This window comes from Oncorhynchus nerka, linkage group LG16 (assembly GCF_034236695.1).
Source record: "Oncorhynchus nerka isolate Pitt River linkage group LG16, Oner_Uvic_2.0, whole genome shotgun sequence".
NCBI lineage: Eukaryota > Metazoa > Chordata > Actinopteri > Salmoniformes > Salmonidae > Oncorhynchus > Oncorhynchus nerka.
In genome coordinates, this window is record NC_088411.1 from 13427002 (window position 1) to 13449078 (window position 22077).

General features: G+C 42.2%; 1 protein-coding gene across 1 annotated transcript in view; it reads right to left on the reverse strand.

The window, feature by feature from the left end:
• The window catches only part of LOC115144062 (protocadherin-15-like), a 190049-nt gene that overhangs the window by 148950 nt on the left and 19022 nt on the right, over positions 1-22077 (reverse strand). Inside the window, exon 3 of the mRNA XM_065002441.1 lies at positions 17152-17217. Within this exon, the coding sequence (XP_064858513.1) occupies positions 17152-17217 (66 nt within the window). The remainder of the gene's footprint in view (positions 1-17151; positions 17218-22077) is intronic.

The following is a 22077-nucleotide window of genomic DNA, read 5'->3' on the forward strand; positions in this document are numbered from 1 at the left end:
CCTCACTGCTGCTCGATCATCCTATTTTTCCAACTTAATTGAGGAAAATAAGAACAATCCAAAATGTATTTTTGATACTGTCGCAAAGCTAACTAAAAAGCAGCATTCACCAAAAGAGGATGGCTTTTACTTCAGCAGTAATAAATTCATGAACTTCTTTGAGTAAAAGATCATAATCATTAGAAAGCAAATTATGGACTCCTCTTTAAATCTGCGTATTCCTCCAATGCTCAGTTGTACTTAGTCTGCACAACTCTGCCAGGACCTAGGATCAAGGGAGACACTAGTGTTTTAGCACTATATCTCTTGACACAATGGTGAAAATAATCATGGCCTCTAAACCTTAAAGCTGCATACTGGACCCTATTCCAACTAAACTACTGAAAGAGCTGATTCCTGTGTTTGGCCCTCCTATGTTGAACATAATAAACGGATCTCTATCCACCGGATGTGTACAAAACTTACTAAAAGTGGCAGCAATAAAGCCTCTCTTGAAAAAGCCAAACCTTGACCCAGAAAATATAAAAAACTATCCACCTATATTGAATCTTCCATTTCTCTCAAATTTTTTAGAAAAAGCTGTTGCACAACAACTCACTGCCTTCCTGAAGACAAACAATGTATACAAAATGATTTAGTCTGGTTTTAGACCCCATCATAGCACTGAGACGGCACTTGTGAAGGTGGTAAATTACCTTTTAATGGTGTCAGACCGAGGCTCTGCATCTGTCCTCGGGCTCCTAGACCTTAGTGCTACTTTTGATACCATCGATCACCACATTCTTTTGGAGAGATTGGAAACCCAACTTGGTCTACACGGACAAGTTCTGGCCTGGTTTAGATCTTATCTGTCGAAAAGATATCAGTTTGTCTCTGTAAATGGTTTGTCCTCTGACAAATCAACTGTAAATGTCGGTGTTCCTCAAGGTTCCGTTTTAGGACCACTATTGTTTTCACTATATATTTTACCTCTTGGGGATGTCATTCGAAAACATAATGTTAAGTTTCACTGCTATGCGGATGACACACAGCTGTACATTTTGATGAAACATGGTGAAGCCCCAAAATTGACCTCGCTAGAAGCCTGTGTTTCAGACATAAGGAAGTGGATGGCTGCAAACGTTCTACTTTTAAACTCGGACAAAACAGAGATGCTTGTTCTATGTCCCAAGAAACAAAGAGATCTTCTGTTGAATCTGACAATTAACCTTAATGGTTGTACAGTCGTCTCAAATAAAACTGTGAAGGACCTCAGCGTTACTCTGGACCCTGATGGCTCTTTTGACGAACATATCAAGACTGTTTCAAGGACAACTTTTTTTCCATCTACGTAACATTGCAAAAATCAGAAACTTTCTGTCCAAAAATGATGCATAAAAATTAATCCATGCTTTTGTTACTTCTAGGTTAGACTACTGCAATGCTCTACCTTCCGGCTACCCGGATAAAGCACTAAATAAACTTCAGTTAGTGCTAAATACTGCTGCTAGAATCCTGACTAGAACCAAAAAATGTGATCATATTACTCCAGTGCTAGCCTCACTACACTAGCTTCCTGTTAAGGCTATGGCTGATTTCAATGTTTTACTGCTAACCTACAAAACATTACATGGGCTTGCTCCTACCTATCTTTCCGATTTGGTCCTGCCGTACATACCTACACGTACGCTATGGTCACAAGACGCAGGCCTCCTAATTGTCCCTAGAACTTCTAAGCAAACAGCTGGAGGCAGGGCTTTCTCCTATAGAGCTCAATTGTTATGGAATGGTCTGCCTACCCATGTGAGAGATGCAGACTCGGTCTCAACCTTTAAGTCTTTACTGAAGACTCATCTCTTCAGTAGGTCATATGATTGAGTGTAGTCTGGCCCATGAGTGTGAAGGTGAACGGAAAGGCTCTGGAGCAACGAACCTCCCTTGCTGTCTCTGCCTAGTCGGTTCCCCTCGCTCCACTGGGATTCTCTGCCTCTAACCCTATTACAGGGGCTGAGTCACGGGCTTACTGGTGCTCTTCCATGACGTCCCTAGGAGGGGTGCGTCACTTGAGTGGGTTGAGTCAATGATGTGGTCTTTCTGTCTGGGTTGGCGGCCCCCCCTTGGGTTGTGCCGTGAGGGAGATATTCGTGGGCTATACTCAGCCTTGTCTCAGGGTAGTAAGTTGGTGGTTGAAGATATCCTTCTAGTGGTATGCTTTGGCAAAGTGGGTGGGGTTATATCCTGCCTGTTTGGCCCTGTCTGGGGGTATCATCGGATGGGGCCACAGTGTCTCCTGACCCCTCCTGTCTCAGCCTCCAGTATTTATGCTGCAGTAGTTTACATGTCGGGGGGCTAGGGTCATTCTGTTATATCTGGAGTACTTCTCCTGTCTTATCCGGTGTCCTGTATGAATTTACGTATGCTCTCTCTAATTCTCTCTTTCTTTCTTTCCTGTTTGGCCCTGTCTGGGGGTATCATCGGATGGGGCCACAGTGTCTCCTGACCCCTCCTGTCTCAGCCTCCAGTATTTATGCTGCAGTAGTTTACATGTCGGGGGGCTAGGGTCATTCTGTTATATCTGGAGTACTTCTCCTGTCTTATCCGGTGTCCTGTGTGAATTTACGTATGCTCTCTCTAATTCTCTCTTTCTTTCTTTCCTGTTTGGCCCTGTCTGGGGGTATCATCGGATGGGGCCACAGTGTCTCCTGACCCCTCCTGTCTCAGCCTCCAGTATTTATGCTGCAGTAGTTTATATGTCGGGGGGCTAGGGTCATTCTGTTATATCTGGAGTACTTCTCCTGTCTTATCCGGTGTCCTGTGTGAATTTACGTATGCTCTCTCTAATTCTCTCTTTCTTTCTCTCGGAGGACCTGAGCCCTAGGACCATGCCTCAGGACTACCTGGCATGATGACTCCTTGCTCTGCCCAGTCCACCTGGCCGTGCTGCTGCTCCATTTTCAACTGTTCTGCCTGTGGCTATGGAGCCCTGACCTGTTCACCGGACGTGCTACCTGTCCCAGGACTGCTGTTTTTAACTCTCTACAGACAGCAGGAGCGGTAGAGATACTCTCAATGATTGGCTATGAAAAGCCAACTGACATTTACTCCTGAGGTGCTGACTTGTTGCACCCTCGACAACTACTGCGATTATTATTATTTGACCATGCTGGTCATTGATGAACATTTGAACATCTTGGCCATGTTCTGTTATAATCTCCATCTGGCACAGCCAGACGAATACTGGCCACCCCTCATAGCCTGGTTCCTCTCTAGGTTTCTTCCTAGGGAGTTTTTCCTAGTCACCGTGCTTCTATACCTGCATTGCTTGCTCTTTGGGGTTTTAGGCTGGGTTTCTTTACAGCACTGATATATTAGCTGATGCAAGAAGGGCTATATAAATACAATTCGACCATGAAGGCCTGATTCACGCAGTCTCCTCTGAACAGTTGATGTTGAGATGTGTCTGTTACTTGAACTCTGAAGCATTTCTTTGGGCTGCAATTTCTGAGGCTGTTAACTCTAATGAACCTATCCCCTGCAGCAGAGGTAACTTGGGTCTTCCATTCCTTTGGCGGTTCTCATGAGAGCCAGTTTCATCACAGCGCTTGATGGTTTTTGCGACCGCACTTGAAGAAACGTTCAAATTTCTTGACATTTTCCGGATTGACTGACCTTCATGTCTTAAAGTAATGATGGACTGTCATTTCTCTTTGTTTATTTAAGCTGTTCCTGCCATGATATGGACTTGGTCTTTTATCAAATAGGGCTATCTTCTGTATACCACCCCTACCTTGTCACAACACAACTGATTGGCTCAAACCGAAGGAAATTAAGAAGGAATATAATTCTACAAGGCACACCTGTTCATTTAAATTCATTCCAGGTGACTACCAAATGAGGCTGGTTGAGTGAATGCCAAGAGTGTGCAAAGCTGTCATCGAGGCAAAGGGTGGCTACTTTGAGGAATCTAAAAAAAAAATTGTTTAACACTTTTTTGGGTTACTACATGATTCCATATGTGTTATTTCATAGTTTCATAGTGTCTTCACTATTATTCTACAATGTAGAAAACAGTCCAAATAAAGAAAAACCCTTGAATGAGTAGGTGTGTCCAAACTTTGGACTGGTACTGTTCTTACAATGACACTCCAACACACACATACGACATACGCTCACAACACAAAACACACACATGCATATTGACGCCAAACACACATGTTCACACTCTTCACATACGGTGATGCTACTGCTTATTATGTAACCTGATTGCCTAGTCACTCTTACCCCTACCTACATGTACATATTACCTCAACTACCTCATACTCCTGCACATTGACTCAGTACCGGTACTCCTTGTACACTGAACAAAAATATAAAACGCAACATGTAAAGTGTTGGTCCCATGTTTCATGAGCTGAAATAAAAGATCCCAGAAATGTTCCATACACACAAAAAGCGTATTTCTCACAAATGCTGTTTACATATCTGTTAGTGAGCATTCCTCCTTTGCCAAGATAATCCATCCACCAGACAGGTGTGGCATATCAAGAAGCTGATTAAACAGCACAATCATTGCACATGTGCACCTTGTGCTGGGGACAAGAAAAGGCCACTCTAAAATGTGCAGTATTGTCACACTAAACAATGCCAAAGATGTCTCAAGTTTTGAGGGTGTGTGGAATTGGCATGCTGACTGCATGAATGTCCATCAGAGCTATTGCTAGAGTATTTTATGCTAATTTATCTACCATAAGCCACCCCCAACGTCGTTTTAGATGATTTGGCAGTACGTCCAACTGGCCTCACAATCGCAGACCACGTACATGTATGGTGTCGTGTGGGCGAGCCATTTGCCGAAGTCAACGTTGTGAACAGAGTGCCCCATGGTGGCAGTATGGTTAGGCATAAGCTATGCACAATGAACACAATTGCATTTTATCAATGGCAATTTGAATGCATATCTGTATTCCCAGTCATGTGAAACCCATAGATTAAGGCCTAATTAATTGATTTACTCATATTAAATGTAACTCAGTAAAATCAAATAAATGGTGTTTATATTTTTGTTCAGTATACATAGCTTTCTTATTGTTATTTATTATGTTACTATTTTCTATTTTCATTCTCACATTTTCTTACCTTTTAACTCTGCATTGTTGGGAAAGGGCTCGTAATTAAGCATTTCATAGTAAAGTCTACACCTGTTGTATTCTCCGCATTTTGACAAATACATTTTGACTTGAGTAGTTAACCTCAGGCTGTCTCCAGCCTCTAGCAGCGCTGGCTGAGTGACCTGGAGTAGCTCTGATTAGCTAGCAGAACTTTGCAAGAAAGATAGATGAAATGTACAGATGAACACGATTCTCCAACCTCACGACTCTCCTTGACTGTTTGACTGTTCTTAGTGCACAGTAAAAACAGCTGGGTTTTTTTCTACATTAAGTGTCATAGAGTCAGAAGTTTTCCTATCAAGGCACAGCAGGCTACAAGGACTGATAAATAACCTGCCATTTTTACACTGAAGCGCAGTTTAATGCAAACACATATTTGAGGATTACCGTTGCTGTATGTTGACAGTATATGGGAATGTGAAAGCCACAACTTGTGCTTGAAGCAGTTTACTATCGTGTTTGAAGCATGTTTCTGACAACAGACTAGAATGCTTGGCTATGTAGAATTTGAATAAGCACGAGTGTGTGTGCGGCTTACGATCAAGATTGGATTTACATTAGTGCGCATGCTACCAAAACCCTGTCACCTTCAGTACTTCTTTCATTTACATTTTCCATGGCTCTTTTTCTTTTTTTACTATAGTTGGTTCCTACCTAAATTCCTTAATACAATGTTTATGTTGCCTGATTGGAAAACCAGGGTCCCTGTAGACAGAGATCCTCAAAGATCTGCATGTTCAATCAACAGACGACTACGCACGCACGCACACACACACACACACACACACACACACACACACACACTCACTGCCCGTTTGCTTTTGTTTTGGCGGGATGTGCTGTATGTTGCTGTTGAGGTAACTAGGTCCAATGTACTTCTCCACCAATACAATAGTAACTGTTTTACCAGTGAAGACACTGGGAAGTGGGAACAATGCATGTAACTAAGCCAATATCGACAGGGAAAAAACGAAAGAGAATTACAAGCTGAGCTGAAAAAGGTTAATAGGTTTTGTTTTTACATTTACTAGATGAGGAGAGCGTAAGGAATTCGCACAAGTAAACATCCCAGATTTCTATGAGAAACTGGGGTGAGACTTGGTTCACAGGCTGCATCATTCCTCTAATGTGCTAAGGGACTCTTCTTCCTTGTGATGGCGTTCATTTAAATGTTTGATGACAGACAATATGTTTCACTCGTTCATTTGCTGGACAGAATAAGTAGAAATATCTGCAATTTCCCAAAATGTGATGCACGTGTCAGACAGACACACCAATGGGCAAAATGTCAATCTCCACTGGAATCCTCGTCAGATCAAGTCATCGATCTGAAAGATATCAAAAGCAGAAGTGTCGGGCTTTCCCGGAAGTTCAGCTATCGGTGCTGGAGCATTTCCATTCGTTACACATTTGTTTTTACCATCTACACATCATTCATGTCTTCCTTATCACTCTCTAATCGTACCTCCTTCCCTACTATGTTTGTGTACAGCAGCCAGATGGTTGTTATTCTACACTGATGGTTAAAGAACACATTATTGGCTGATGCCGACGGTGTTTGAGTTAGAGCACAGGTACAGACTGCACTCCACTCCCTGTTCTCCGGCAGCTGTAGGCTGACATTTGACTAGCAGTGAGCGGAGTCGTGCAGGTCCCTCAGCAGCTGGCAAATGGGATGGCATCTTGGCAGCCTGACATGGTCCCGCAAGCTGGCAGCGCACCTGTGACTGGTGACGTAGATGGGGGGGCTTGGCTCTCTGTCTGATCATACTGGGCTCCAGCCTCCAGGACACAGGGAGAAGGTTGCTGCTGGGTCAGGCTGGCTGTTTACACATTAACACAATGTTCCCATTCACCCCATGCAGAGAAAGCATATACAGTAGGACAGGCAGCAGAGAGACTGATGTTGATCCATTATCTCTTTTGGAATTGCCCAGACAGAGTAGAGTATCCTCATTGGCGGGGATATTTTGTTAGTAGGCATACTGCTATTGGGCATATTGTTGGGGGATGTAAATAACTGCACATCACCCGACGTCAATCTCAAGCTTTTTATGTGGAATAACTGAGACCACAAAATCCTGACGGTTATTGAATTAATTCCTTACATCTGAGCTATAGAGTGCCTGTCTAAGGTATATTATTTTATTCTTATAAATACCAGAGACCATGGCATGGAATGTAAGCATTTACATTCGCCTATCATTGTCAGTGGGGTTTTAGTCACACACACAGTATAGAAGGCCTTGCAGTTTGAGAGAAAAGCCTATAGGAGTGATCAACTAGTTTGTCATAACTGTAATAACTGATCAAGTACTAGACGTCTGATCTGCTCGGCTGCTCTCTCTATAGATGGGTTGGATGACAACGTCACGAAAATGATGTGCACCCCTCCATGGGGCAGAAGGCAGCCTGTTGTCATGATTCTGGTTGGCCAGATTGCTGGCAAGAATGACAAGAAACTGCCATGTGGGGAATCGCAAGTGGCTCATCTCAGCTTGTTTTATCATGTTGTTGATACCATGTCTTGTATAGCTTACAAGTTGTCAACAATCTAAGCCAACCTCATCTGTTTTGCCCCGTTGTTGCTAAACAACCAACCCGTCTACAGCTCCATAAAAAAAAAAGCCCCTACAGCAGACACAGTCTTTCAATCTCACTCTCACTCGGCAAACCTGATCCAATGACCTGCAATCTATTTTCCTTCTGTGAGGGTTATCCCACTCCCCGACGTACCAAAATCACAAACGTTGTTTTGCCTCTTGACGCCCATCAGCATTTGTTGTGATACCATCAAGGCGAAGACAAACGTGCACGTGTTGCTCGTTTCTACGTACACCGTGGTGATGAACAGCACTCAAAAGAAGAACACGGTACAGCAGATTCCCAGTCTGTTGCACTCGGTAAAAGCAAAATACAAAATACATACAAATACATTGTTTTAGTGTGTAAATGTATTTTATGTTGAGTATGACATCTGCGGATCATTGATGAGATATCAACAGTGTTATACATAGGCTTAATACCGTATGGCAATTATAAATCAATGTTATACTTTATACAGGTAAAAATGTTTTATTTAAAAGAGGGAGAACTTTTGCTTCACATATTTTCCCTTCAATTGAATCCAAGGAAATATATGTTTTTGGCCATTGACAATGGTAATAAATAGTCTACTTCGCCCTGACATTACAAGTCAGCAACTCAGGCCAGGAGGAGTCTGAAGATTAATATTACATGAGTAAAATCAAATGGGTGTATCAGGGGTGAGTAGATTTCCTGCAGGATGTACTGGTAGATTAAATAAGCTCTTCACAAAAAATTAGGGAGGGAGCGAGTCAACGTGACCAATGGTGACCGACACAGTACAGCCTTGTACATCATCTTCATCTCCAAGGCTCCATCTGCTTCTAGAAATAATGGTGCTTTGTGGGATGTGGGACCAGACACGCTAGAGTACATGTATGAGGTAATGATCCAAGTCTGTCCGGGGGAAATGTCCGTTTGTGATATTTTCTACCATCACCATGAAGCCTAAAGACATTTTTCACTTTCAAAACCCTTAACCTGAGGACAATTGGACATGGTCCCCATAAACTGGCCTAAAGACATTTTTCACTTTAAAAACCCCTAACCTGAGGACAATTGGACATGGTCCCCATAAACTGGCCTAAATATTTTACCCTCTGCTGCAACTGCTAGTACTACAGTCCTTAAAGGACCTGACCACTACCATTCCACGAGCCTGGGACTACTTTGGTCTAATCAAGAAACATAGTCCAAGGCTCTAGCTAGGTCTCATAGAACTGTGAGCACAATGCCGATCTGCCGGTCTACCTTTCCAGAATGAAATAGAGCAGTGGCTGGCAGAGAGTCCTAATGCAAACCACCACGCAGTCTGGGAAGAAAGGGGACACAGGCAGCAACAACACAGGTTCTCAATCACTGAATGATAGCACTTCTCATAAACAGTACAGACCTGGGTAAAGATGCTTATCCTCCCGGAGTGGCAGGTGATCGGGACAAAAGGGTTTTAGGGTAATGTTTCATGTTATGTATTACTGTAAAGATATGTATTGCTCGAATCTGACTGGAACGGCATAACTGGTATTGCATAACCAACTTTAAAATATTTCCAAAATGTTACAGTTGCCACATTATAGGGATAATAAAATACGAGTGGAGTTAAGAGGTGAGGAAGTAACCAGGAGAAGAAGGAAGTGTAAAAAATATCTAACCAGGACTGGATGTCCACCATTCCATCTCCTCCTTCCCCATTTCAATAGTCCAGTCCTGGTCATCTTTTCTGCCTGATACCTATCCTTTAGCATGGTCTACTGTATGTAATCGCATGGAGTTTTAAAAATGGCATCGAGATCTGGTACCAGACTACCTATGCCCTGCCTCCTTTGACCCTGTCCCTATCAGAAGCTCCCATTCACACTCAGTACTGTCCTATTAGATTAATGACCCCTGTCCTTCCTCGTGATGTCACAATTGATTCCTATCCCTCTCGTTACCTGACCCCGCCCCCTTCTCATCACCTTTGTCTCCTGTGCTATTGGGTGGACACTCAAGAAGGGGACCTTGAAATTGACCCCAGGGTTGCTGATCTGCTAACCACCTCTCTCCTGCCTCATAGGCCATAGTGTGTGTGTGTGTGTGTGTGTGTGTGTGTGTGTGTGTGTGTGTGTGTGTGGGTGGGTGGGAGGGAATACCTCCTACTGCATGACCCTCGGGTGCACCTCCATCACATTCACTGGCCCCACACCCCAGATTCTATCATCCACACCTGACACTCGCCACTGTGCCTCGACATTAAAAGACCATAGGAGAGCAAAATTCATCTAGCAATGAACCCCATGTCACAGTGTCTATTGTTTTTATACCAGTTGAATTTGCAGAGAAATACAGAACAATTGTCAAAGCCGGCTAAGGTTATATCTTCAAATGACACTTTAGGTTTATATGACTTGGCAATCATACATAAAATTGTCCCTTTATAATAAAAAGTTGTCAGGGCTATAACTTTATTCATTTCCTATTAAATGACTTTCCAGCTGTCGGAACGGAGTGAAGTACACCTGAAAAAAAGCCGAAGTTTTAAGGAAATGGGTTCACAAATTTACAGCTGACCTGATTTGCTTTCATTTTAGAGCGAAATCTTTATGGTGTCTGCAGAAAGGTCTATTCTCCAAATTCATCTCACAGAACAGTGATTTTAGCAACACTCCCTCTCAGTCTCTAGCTGGAAAAGGATGATTGAATTCAACTTCGGGAGAATGATAATATTGCTATGTTAATCTGTGTGATACACAGCACTTGGTTTGTGGTCCATCACTGTTTTTCCAAAGCTTAGGCGTGTTTCTTTATGCCTGCACAAGGAAGCAAACTCTCTGAAATTCAAAAAGGGGGCCCATGAAATCAATGTTATTGAATAAATAAATTGACTGTGGATCAGTGAACAACTACAAACATACTATATGAGAAATATCCTGGTGCCAATCTAAAATATATTCTCGACAGCAATTGCTTCGGATAGGGCATGACTTAAACTACATAACATGTGATTTCTTATGCTGAGGCATGGTTCATCCATTAAGTGAGGAGTTAAAGGCGCTTTCACGCAGTATGGGGTGAAAATCACAGGTAAATTACTGTTTCACAAGGAACAAATTCCCTTAAATCCTCTGACCTTGGAAAATATACAGTTGAACTAAAGAGCATTTTAATGCAAACATTCTGACTCCTGCACAAAACCTCTCCCCCAATTTTTTGTTTCTTTGATACTGCAAGTCAAATTAGAAAATTATTGTTGTCAATCAATAATGTGAAACCAGATGGAAAACTACTTAGGATGGTAGCGGACTATATTGCCACTCCTGTTATCTTTCATCTGTGCCTGGAAAAAGTGTTTGTCCTCAGACCTGGAGGGAAAATAGAGTAATTCCGCTACCCAAGAATGGTAAAGCGCCCTTTACTGGTTCGAACAGCCAACCAATCACAAACTTTTGGATTTTTGTTGTTGATACAGTGCTGTTCCATGTGAACAAATTAACAATGTACTTACAGCATGCTTATAGAGAAGGGCATTCAACGTGTACTGCACTGACACAAATGACTGATGATTGGCTAAAATACATTTATAATAAAGAGGATTGTGGGAGTTGTATGGTTTTACTTAACGCAGAATTAAATATTATTGACCATAATCTGTTACTGGATAAACCTATGTGAAATGACTTTACATCCTCTACCATAATCATGGGTTGAGAGCAATCTATCCAACAGAACACAGAGGGTTCTCTTTCATGGAAGCTTCTCCAATGTAAAACATTAGTGTGGTGTTCCGCAAGGAAGCTGTCTTGGTCATTTACTGTTCTCTATTTTTACTAATGATCTACCACTAGCCTTTAACAAAGCCTGTATGTCTATGTACGCTGATGATTCAACATTATACCCATCAGCAACCACAGCAAGTGAAATCACAGCAACCCTAAACAAATAGTTGCAGTCAGTTTTAGAATGGGTGGCTAGTAATGAACTAGTCCTGAATATATCTAAAACTAAAAGCAGAGGTATGGAAGGGCTGTGTGTGGTAACGAGATACTCAGCATTTTTAAAACAACAGTCAACCAAACAAGTCTTGCAGGCTCTAGTTTGATCTAATCTTGAATATTGCCCGGTGCTGCAAAAAAGGACCTAGAAAAGCTGCATCTGGCCCAGAACAGAGCAGCACATCTAGCCCGTCAATGCACACAGAGGACTAATGTCAACATGGCAGTCGCTCCTGGCTCAAAGTAGAAGAGAGATTGCATCAATTCCTGTTTTTATGAGAATGTGCTGAAAATTCCAAATTGTCTGTGTAATCAATCATCAATAGCTCTGACAGGAAACATACAGTATTATATAGAGCCATGATTGAATGGAACTCCCATCTCATGTAGACAAGGGGCGGCAGGTAGCCTAGTGGTTAGAGCGGTAGTAGTGATTTCTTTGCAGAAATTCGACCACGAAGGTCGGTTTCACACAGTCTCCTCTGAACAGCTGATGTTGAGATGTGTCTGTTACTTGAAGCCTTTATTTGGGCTGCACACCTGTTAATTGAAATGAATTCCAGGTGATGAAGCTGGTTGAGAGAATGCCAAGAGTGTGCAAAGCAGTCATCAAGGCAAAGGATGGCAATTTGAAGAATCTCAAATAGAAACTATATTTTGATTTGTTTAACACTTTTTTGTAAACTACATGATTCCATGTGTTATTTCATAGTTATGTCTTCACAATGCAGAAAATAGTAAAAAAAAATAAAGAAAAACCCTTGAATGAGTAGGTGTTCTAAAACCTTTAACCGGTATTGTGTAAATAAATAAATAAATAAATAAATATATAAATATATATAAATAAACTCAGCAAAAAAAGAAACTTCCCTTTTTCAGGACCTTGTCTTTCAAAGATAATTCGTAAAAAATCCAAATAACTTCACAGATCTTCATTGTAACGGGTTCCGACACTGTTTCCCATGCTTGTTCAATGAACCATAACCAATTAATGAACATGCACCTGTGGAACGGTCGTTAAGACACTATCAGCTTACAGACGGTAGGCAATTAAGGTCACAGTTATGAAAACTTAGGACACTAAAGAGGCCTTTCTACTGACTCTGAAAAACACCAAAAGAAAGATGCCCAGGGTCCCTGCTCATCTGCGTGAACGTACCTTAGGCATGCTGCAAGGAGGCATGAGGACTGCAGATGTGGCCAGGTCAATAAATTGCAATGTCCATACTGTGAGACGCCTAAGACAGCGCTACAGGGAGACAGGACGGACAGCTGATCGTCCTCACAGTGGCAGACCACGTGTAAACAACACTTGCACAGGATCGGTACATCCGAACATCACACCTGCGGCACAGGGACTGGATGGCAAAAACTGCCTGAGTTACACCAGGAACGCACAATCCCTCTATCAGTGCTCAGATTGTCCGCAATAGGCTGAGAGAGGCTGGACTGAGGGCTTGTAGGCCTGTTGTAAGGTAGGTCCTCACCAGACATCACCGGAAACAACGTTGCCTATGGACACAAAGCCACCATCATTGGACCAGACAGGACTGGCAAAAAGTGCTCTTCACTGACGAGTCACGGTTTTGTCTCACCAGGGGTGATGGGTGAGTTTATGGTCGAAGGAATGAGTGTTACACCGAGGCCTGTACTCTGGAGCGGGATCAATTTGGAGGTGGAGGGTCCGTCATGGTCTGGGGGGGGGGGGGGGGGGTCACAGCATCATCGGACTGAGCTTGTCATTGCAGGCAATCTCAATGCTGTGCGTTACAGGGAAGACATCCTCCTCCCTCATGTGGTACCCTTCCTGCAGGCTCATCCTGACATGATCCTTCAGCATGACAATGCCACCAGCCATACTGCTCGTTCTGTGTGTGATTTCCTGCAAGACAGGAATGTCAGTGTTCTGCCATGGCCAGTGAAGAGCCCGGATCTCAATCCCATTGAGCACATCTGTTGGATCGAAGGGTGAGGACTAGGGCCATTCCCCCCAGAAATGTCCTGGAACTTGCAGGTGACTTGGTGGAAGAGTGGGTTAATATCTCACAGCAAGAACTGGAAAATGTGTTGCAGTCCATGAGGAGGAGATGCACTGCAGTACTTAATGCAGCTGGTGGCCACACCAGACACTGACTGTTACTTTTGATGTTGACACCCTTTGTTCAGGGACACATTATTCCATTTCTGTTCGTAACGTCTGTGTAACGATTGTCTTCCTCTTCTGATGAGGAATAGGATGGATCGGACCAATGCGCAGCGTGGTAAGTGTTCATGTTATATTTATTAGAACAGAAACACTAGACAAAATAACAAAGAGAGTGAAACGAAAACAAAACAGTCCTGTAAGGTGCAGCAACACAAAACAGAAAACAACTACCACCACCCATAGTGGGAAAACAGGCTGCCTAAGTATGGTTCTCAATCAGAGACAACGATTGACAGCTGCCTCTGATTGGGAACCATACCAGGCCAAAACCAGAAATACAAAACCTAGAACAAAACATAGAATACCCACCCCAACTCACGCCTTGACCAAACTAAAATAGAGACATAAAAAAGTAACTAAGGTAGGATGTAACAGTCTGTGGAACTTGTTCAATTTATGTCTCAGTTGTTGAATCTTGTTATGTTCATACAAATATTTACACATGTTAAGTTTGCTGAAAATAAATACAGTTGACAGTGAGAGGATGTTTATTTTTTTGCTGAGTTTAGATTATATACAGTACCAGTCAAAAGTTTGGACACACCTACTCATTCAAGGGTTTTGCTTTATTATGACTGTTTTCAACATTGTAGAATAATAGTGACATCATCAAAACTATGAAATAACACATAAGGAATCATGTAGTAACCCAAAAAAATGTTAAACAAATCAAATATATTTTAGATTTTAGATTCTTCAAAGTAGCCAACTTTTGCATTGATGACAGCTTTGCACACTCTTGGCATTCTCTCAACCAGCTTCATGAGGAAATGGATTGCTTTAACAGACAGTGAGTCACATGGCCGTGGCTTCTATATCAAGCTGGCAGACAGGCATTGAGGTATTCAGTTTCTGCCCGATTGAACGTTTCCCGAGAACGGTTGGAATTTTTTTGGGGTTCCAACCCCTGACTCTAACCAGCACCACCACCTTGGGGAGCTGTAAACAGTCCTGGTGACAAGGTGAGGGGAGCTGTCTGATGATACCGGGGTATTTCCGAATACTAACGGTATGATTTTCAATACAGTTTAAAACTTCTTAGGGATAGGGGCCAGTATTTTCACATCTGGATGAACAGCATGCCCAAAGTAAACTGCCTGTTACTCAGGCCCAGAAGCTAGGATATGCATATAATTGGATAGAAAACACTCTAAAGTTTCTAAAACTGCTAAAATAATGTCTGTGAGTATAACAGAACTGATTTGGCAGGCGAAACCCCGAGGACAAACCATACAGGGGAAAAACAATTGAGGTCATAGTATTTCCCATTGTTTTTCTATCGAAAGCCCTATTTAATAGGAACCTGGTTGCAGTTCCTATGGCTTCCACTAGATGTCAACAGTCTTTAGAAATTGTTCGATGTTTTTCTTTTGAGAAATGAAGAAGTACGGCTGTTCTTTGTGAGTGTCACAGATGGATTCTACTGTTTGGTGTGAGTGAAATGGAATGCGCTTCACGTAGTTTTTATCCGGTATTGAACACAGTATATTCCGTCTTAAATTTTATCGATTATTTACGTTTTAGGATACTTAGGTTGGAATTAGGAACGTTGTTTGAAATGTTTGAACCAAGTTTACAGGTAACTAGATACTTTATAGTTATGTTGGGCGAGTTAGAACCGGTGTATTTCTGAATCAAACGCGCCAAATAAATTGACATTTTGGGGATATAAAGAAGGACATTATCAAACAAAAGGACCATTTGTGATGTTTATGGGACATTATGGAGTGCCAACAGAAGAAGATCTTCAAAGGTAAGGCATTTATTATATTGTTATTTCTGACTTTTCTGTCACCACCTGCCTGGTTGAAAAGGATTTTCATTTGTTTGAATGCGGGGCGCTGTCCTCAGATAATCTCATGGTTTGCTTTCGCCGTAAAGCCTTTTTGAAATCTGACACTGCGGCTGGATTACTACACTTATATTTTCGGTTATCTTGAATATTGATATTTCTGTAGTTTGAATTTGGCGCTCTGCAATTTCACTGGATGTTGTCAAATGTATCCCGCTAACGGGATTGGCGCGGGAAGGAATCACTAACAGGTTAAAAATAGTTTTTATTGTTGTTGAGCTGCTTAAGTATAACTATAAAAAAAATGAAAATGTGTCATAAATGATATGCAGCTCAGGGCTCCAGCTATGCATTTGGTTTGCTAACTTGGCTAGATGTCAAGATCAAGCTTCTTGGTTACAGCAGAGACATTCAATCCCCTTCTGGATCAAGATCCCTGTTGCCTAAATTATTTTGTGTGTTGAAATAGCGCCCCTTGTTTGCACTTCTGGTAATACCGTATACCCTGGTATAGTATAGAAACGGTATGATTGTAGGAAAGTCCGGATACCGCCCAACTCTACTGCTGATGTCCATTGCCAAGAAGCAGCAGTGTGGAAAAGCCTTGATGCTCATTAGGCAGTTGGTAGCTAAAACAACAGCCAGGCACTGACTTCCGCTTATACCTGTCAAATGCATCAGTAATGTTCAAACGGAATTACAGGTAACAACGAAGCCCAGCCCGGGCCACCACACCGAATAGTGAGTCTGGAGAAAGAAGGGAAAGAGGGGAAGAAGGAGGGAGAACAAAGAGATCTATTACAGCGAGGGGCCCCTGGCTGTGCAGCATGCTGAACACCATCTGTGATGTGGCTGCCAGGGACCGGCCCAGCGTGTAACCATCAAGGGAGGTTTTAAGAGGGAGAGAAATATGGCCACAACAACGAACAGAAACAGCAGCTCCACTCATTAGTGCCTCCCTCCCCGGTGGGCACATTTAAATTCACCCATAAACTGGTAATGGCTTAGCCCTCAACTGAGGGAAACAATTAGGAAGTGGAGAATGTGGAGTTTAAGTGGTAAACACACACATGGTGAAAAACCTCCAGAACAAGAATTTTGTGAACTATCCATTTGTCTGTTTTATTACATGGGAAAAGGCAATGCTCTTTGAGGTGTGAGGAGCTTTTCATTCCCTGCGACTCAACCAGGGTTTGTGATTATTTATGATCCCAGCTTCCGTTACATTTTAATAATTTAGAAGACGCTCTTAGGCAGAGCGACTAACAGGAGCAATTAGGGTTAAGTGCATTGCTCAAGGGCACATCGGCAGATTTGTCACTTCGTCAGCTCAGGGATTCGAACCAGCAACCTTTCGGTTACTGGCCCAACGCTCTTAACCATTAGGTTAACTGCCACCTCTGACATTGGTGCATTGTTTCAACAATGCTGCATGTAAAGAATACATACCATTTGGGCTCTCTTCATCTATGGCAACAATTGTGGCAGGTGGTCCAGTCCTGGAGAGTTTGCATTCTGAAAAAAAATAAGAAATTACATTAACCTGTCATCTCCTGTTACGCACCATTACAATTTACAGTCGTACTATGACTAGAAGCCACACAGGACGGAACATTGAATGGAACTAAGCTATATAGATGTACTGCCATGGGGGAGAATAGAGGGAGAATATGAGCAAAGTGCACAGTGGTAATGACATATGACTTCTTTATGAGCAGTATGAGGCTATTACCGGAGGGTTGGTGGGGGTAAATACACTTTTAGAAAAAAGGGTTTCAAAAGGGTTCTTTGTGGAGGGATAGCGTTCTACCAAGAACCGTTTTGATCTGAATAACCTTTTTTGGAAGACAAGGGTTCTTTGTAAGGCAATGGGTTCTACCTAGAATCTTTAACATCCTAAGAACTGTTTTTGGAAGAAAGGGTTCTTTGATGATTCTTTGGAAGGCCAGAAGGGTTCTACATACAGTATAACCATATATCATATTTCCTAGCATGCTCTATTTCAGGGGGATTTTCAGAATTGTTTGTTTTGGCATGTTACATTGATTGATTGATTCTTTGTGTAGCATAAAATGTTAAATAGCATAGATTTTGCTAAACTAATCCAATCTGTTAGTAGTTGTACTCATTACTGAGATGGTTGTTCCAGTTTACATGATCGAGGTAGTTTCAGTATTCAATCTTCCCTAACTTGGCAGTCATTCTGAGTGCCGGTTGCGGGTGATATAAAATCCCACGTGTTGGATATCCTAACTCTGGCTAGATTCTAATAGGAATGAATTAAACACCACTTTGCAAGCCAGCATAATGTGACTTGCAGGCTTGATGTTGCCTGTAAACCAGGAGTTTCTTAACACCACTGTGTTATAACTAGGCCCTCAAACAAAGGCCTTTTGATATATGTAATGTATTGTCATAAATAATTTAACTTGAAAGGCTAATAAGGCTGAGGAAGAACCCTCCAAAGATACGTGTATTTTTAGAACCCTTCGTAGATGGTTCTAGGAAGAACCTTTAGATGATAAAATTGTTCTTGGTAGAACCCTTCATAGAGGGGTCTATAGGAAGAACCTTTCATAAAGTGTTCTAGATAGAACCATTTACAGGTGGTTCTATGAAGAACACTACATAAAGGGTTCTAGGGAGAACCCTCTTCAAAGGGTTCTACCTAGCACCAAAAAGGGTTCCCCTATGGGGAGTAACCGAAGAACCCTATATGGTTCTACTGAGCACTTTTTTTCTCCCTGAGAGTGACTGCTAGAGTCAGATCACAGGGAGAGACAGGGAGAGACAGGGAAAAGATCCATCGTCTTACCATCATACTGCCAGTCTGGAGTCAAAGACAGTGTCATCAGCCAGAGAGCAGAATAGAATGAAGGAAAGAAAAAGACGAGCAGGGAGTCAGAGTTCCATAAGATACTTGAAAGAGAACAAAAAAAATAGGTAAAAGTGATGGAAGAAAAAGTATCAAAAGAAAAGTACAGAAACTTTGTAACTTTGAAACAGAGATGCGAAAGTTCACATTATAGTACATTATAGCACATTATAATCCACCACTTGCACCTCAAAACACAATCTCCACCGTCCTTTCTTTCCTTGCCAAGAGCTACAGAATCAGTTATAAATCAATTTATGATATAAGTGCAGGTGGACTTTGAGCAAGTAAACATAAATATCTCACCATCAGGACCACTTTGACACCAGCCAGGCGACTAATTAAGCTATTACCTCAAAAACATTTCACCCCCTTAAATTTTTCCCCTTCGCAGATCAGTATGCGCAAACATTACCCACAACCCACTATGGTAGATTTACAGTCTAGCACAGAGCAGTGGGACGAGGCATCTGAATAAAGTGCATCAATGAGTAATTTGATGAACACCGTTCCTGGGTGGCAGGCTGGGAGAGATCTATTGCATCATGGGACTGCATTTGTTTTACGGGGGGGTGGGTGTCAGTCTCACCCCATCACTCCCAACCTCCCGGTTTAAGACACACACCTTTACAAAATATGAATGGCTAGTTATGAGAAGACCGACAGCTCGGTATAAATCACACCGCGTCAACACAGTGTTGAATTCCCCCTGAAAGAAAGGGATGTGGTCACGGGGGAAAGGGTTTCCTCAGGGACGGTGCACTTGCTGGATTATTACTTTAAAGAATACAACTATTCATCTTCCCAACACAATAGCCGTTCGCAGACGGCAGTGGTAGTGGGTGAGCAGTGCCACCAGTACGTTAACACTAGGAAACCATTGCTAACTGACAAGACATCAAAACGCTCCAGCTCCCATATAGACAGCTCCAAAACGGTCTGGGACTTGAGTTCGCTCGATTATGTCGGTTTGTCGTATCTGGAGAATGGATGTATGGACAAGCAAGGGGCAGCAACAGATGAGAGATACGTTTAGAGTCCTTATGCTTTTAGGTCCTCGGTGTGTCTGGCCTTCATAAATGACTAATTACCCACTAGAGTTAAATGAGTCACATGACATCAGAAAGGCTGTAACCCAACAACCCCCTGGCAACTGTGGCCCTCATATCAACGCCAGCTACTGTAATGCAACAACCGTCTCTACGGGAGAACAAAAAGATAGTGTGACGTTGAAATATTCATGGAGGGGTGTTACTTCTATATACTAGTACGCAGAACAGAGGGACTCCTGTCTGTGATCGACTTTCCAGATTCCAAACAGGCACAAAGAATGTTTTGATCAATTGTTTGGGACTGTTCAATAGCCAACCGCCGCCTATAGACACAGTATCCAATTTCACCTACTGTTTGAAAGAAAATGTAACCAATATACCAGTTTCCACAAAGGCATGTATATTTTGTATGTGTAGGCCTACAGCTACGAACATCCTGATGCACACCGTGTACACTATCCAACGTCATGTTATTGCATATTGTAATATGATTGCTATTCATTAATACCATAAAGTATATTTAAGTAGTGAGTAACAGGCGGACATTTCAAAACATCTCCTCAAATGTCATAGTGGGTAGCAAATGCCTCAATAAGCAGACATTCAGTAAGCACATTATCTATCCAATCATCCAATAACAAATCCACGACTTTGTACGAATGCCCAAAACTGTAAAAGTCAAAAGGAACAGTCCCCTAAAACCTGATCCAGCCAAAAAAGCAATCTCCAATAAACTGATAAGTGTACCTAAATCTAACAGTGAGAAATATACTTGTATTTGATTTGATGGATTCAGCCTTATTTGAAGCAACACCAGTTTGGACTTAAGGTTGGTGTTATTATAGCCATTGGGGTCAATACCTGACCAATGACACACTGCATTCAGGTGTTCTCTCTCCACAGATCATTGGTTCAAAGGAGACCACTAGGATTAGTATTCTATTTCAGAATAATGAGGGTGATGAGATCATTGGCTAACATCTGACCCTCTAATTGGTTAAACGGTTAAATGTTTCTTTGACCCTGCAGGTGTATCATTCCTCCCATAGAAATATAATTTACTAATTCTATTTCTATGCTCTCCCCCTCCCCCACTTGTCCTGATATGGCACCAGAACATTGGCTGATGACAAAGTGGAGCGACGACGTGTGACAGTGAACTTTTGATGTTCAAAGAAAATCCCTGCATGTGCCCGCTCCTCTAACTGTGATAACCTATATGAGAGATGCTGCTATGAGATTGGACCGACACCATCCAGAGTAATCGCCACAGAAATCAATAGCCAGCTATAAGGAAGCTACCTGCACAAACTCCAGGTCAGCGAGGTTAGATTTACTCCCAGGACAAGAGGCCATTCTAACCACGTTATTTCTCCTCAGCCCATTCAAGAGAAATACAATGTAAAGGGGAGTGGGTTGGTAATGAGTTGGGGTTTGTTGTATGTGAGGTGAATTGGATACGAACAGAGTATATGTGAAATTGATAAATAATGATAAAACACAGAATGTGATGTCCATATATATATATATATATATTTTTTTTTAAACACGCGTAATAGAACCAGTAACAAAAACAATTGCGTAGAGAACTTCACTAAACAATAAGTGCTTCTACCATAGCATATGATTTTCTAATCAAAAACATAATGCAAAATATTAATGGATACAAAGAAATATTCAATATTCATTCCAGAATCCACTTACAGTCCACCGTTCCTGTACCATGAATAATTTCATACTTCACTAATGTTTCAGTTTGACATTGAATTAAAACTCTCAATGGGGATAAACACATTAGGATATGATATTCAGAGTTTGGCAAACCACCTTTTGAAGTGAACGCGTCATGAGCACAACAGGTGGCAGTGCCTGACTTATTTTGGGCATTCATTTAGCCTGTGCACACCCATACACACCACCACCCATCCCATTATCTCTAATGAAGCAGATTTTAAAAAATCATGCAAATCCATTGATGAAAACATCAGGAGTCTCTCTCTCTCTTCCTCTCCCTCTCTCTCTCTCTTCCTCTCCTCTCTCTCTCTCCTCTCCCTCTCCCTCTCCCTCTCCCTCTCCCTCTCCCCCTCTTCCCTCTCCCTCTCTCTCCCTCTCTCCTCTCCCCCTCTCCCTCTCTCCCTCTCTCTCCCTCTCTCTCTCTCTCTCCTCTCTCTCCCTCTCTCTCCCTCTCTCTCCCTCTCTCTCCCTCTCCCTCTCTCTCCAAAAAAGGAAACACACTGGGGGGGGTTACAGTCAGTGTGGTGTCTGGATAAGAAAGAGAAACATACAGGCTGCTGCCCCAGTCTGAGCCAAACGGAGGCTGGCAATGCATGCTCCCCTGATAAAAATGAGTTCTGGAAGTTCTGTCAATAATCTGATCTCCACCATCAAATAGTGTGCTACTGTGCTTGGCCTGAATAGTAAACTGGTGGGAACTCTGACAAACAAACC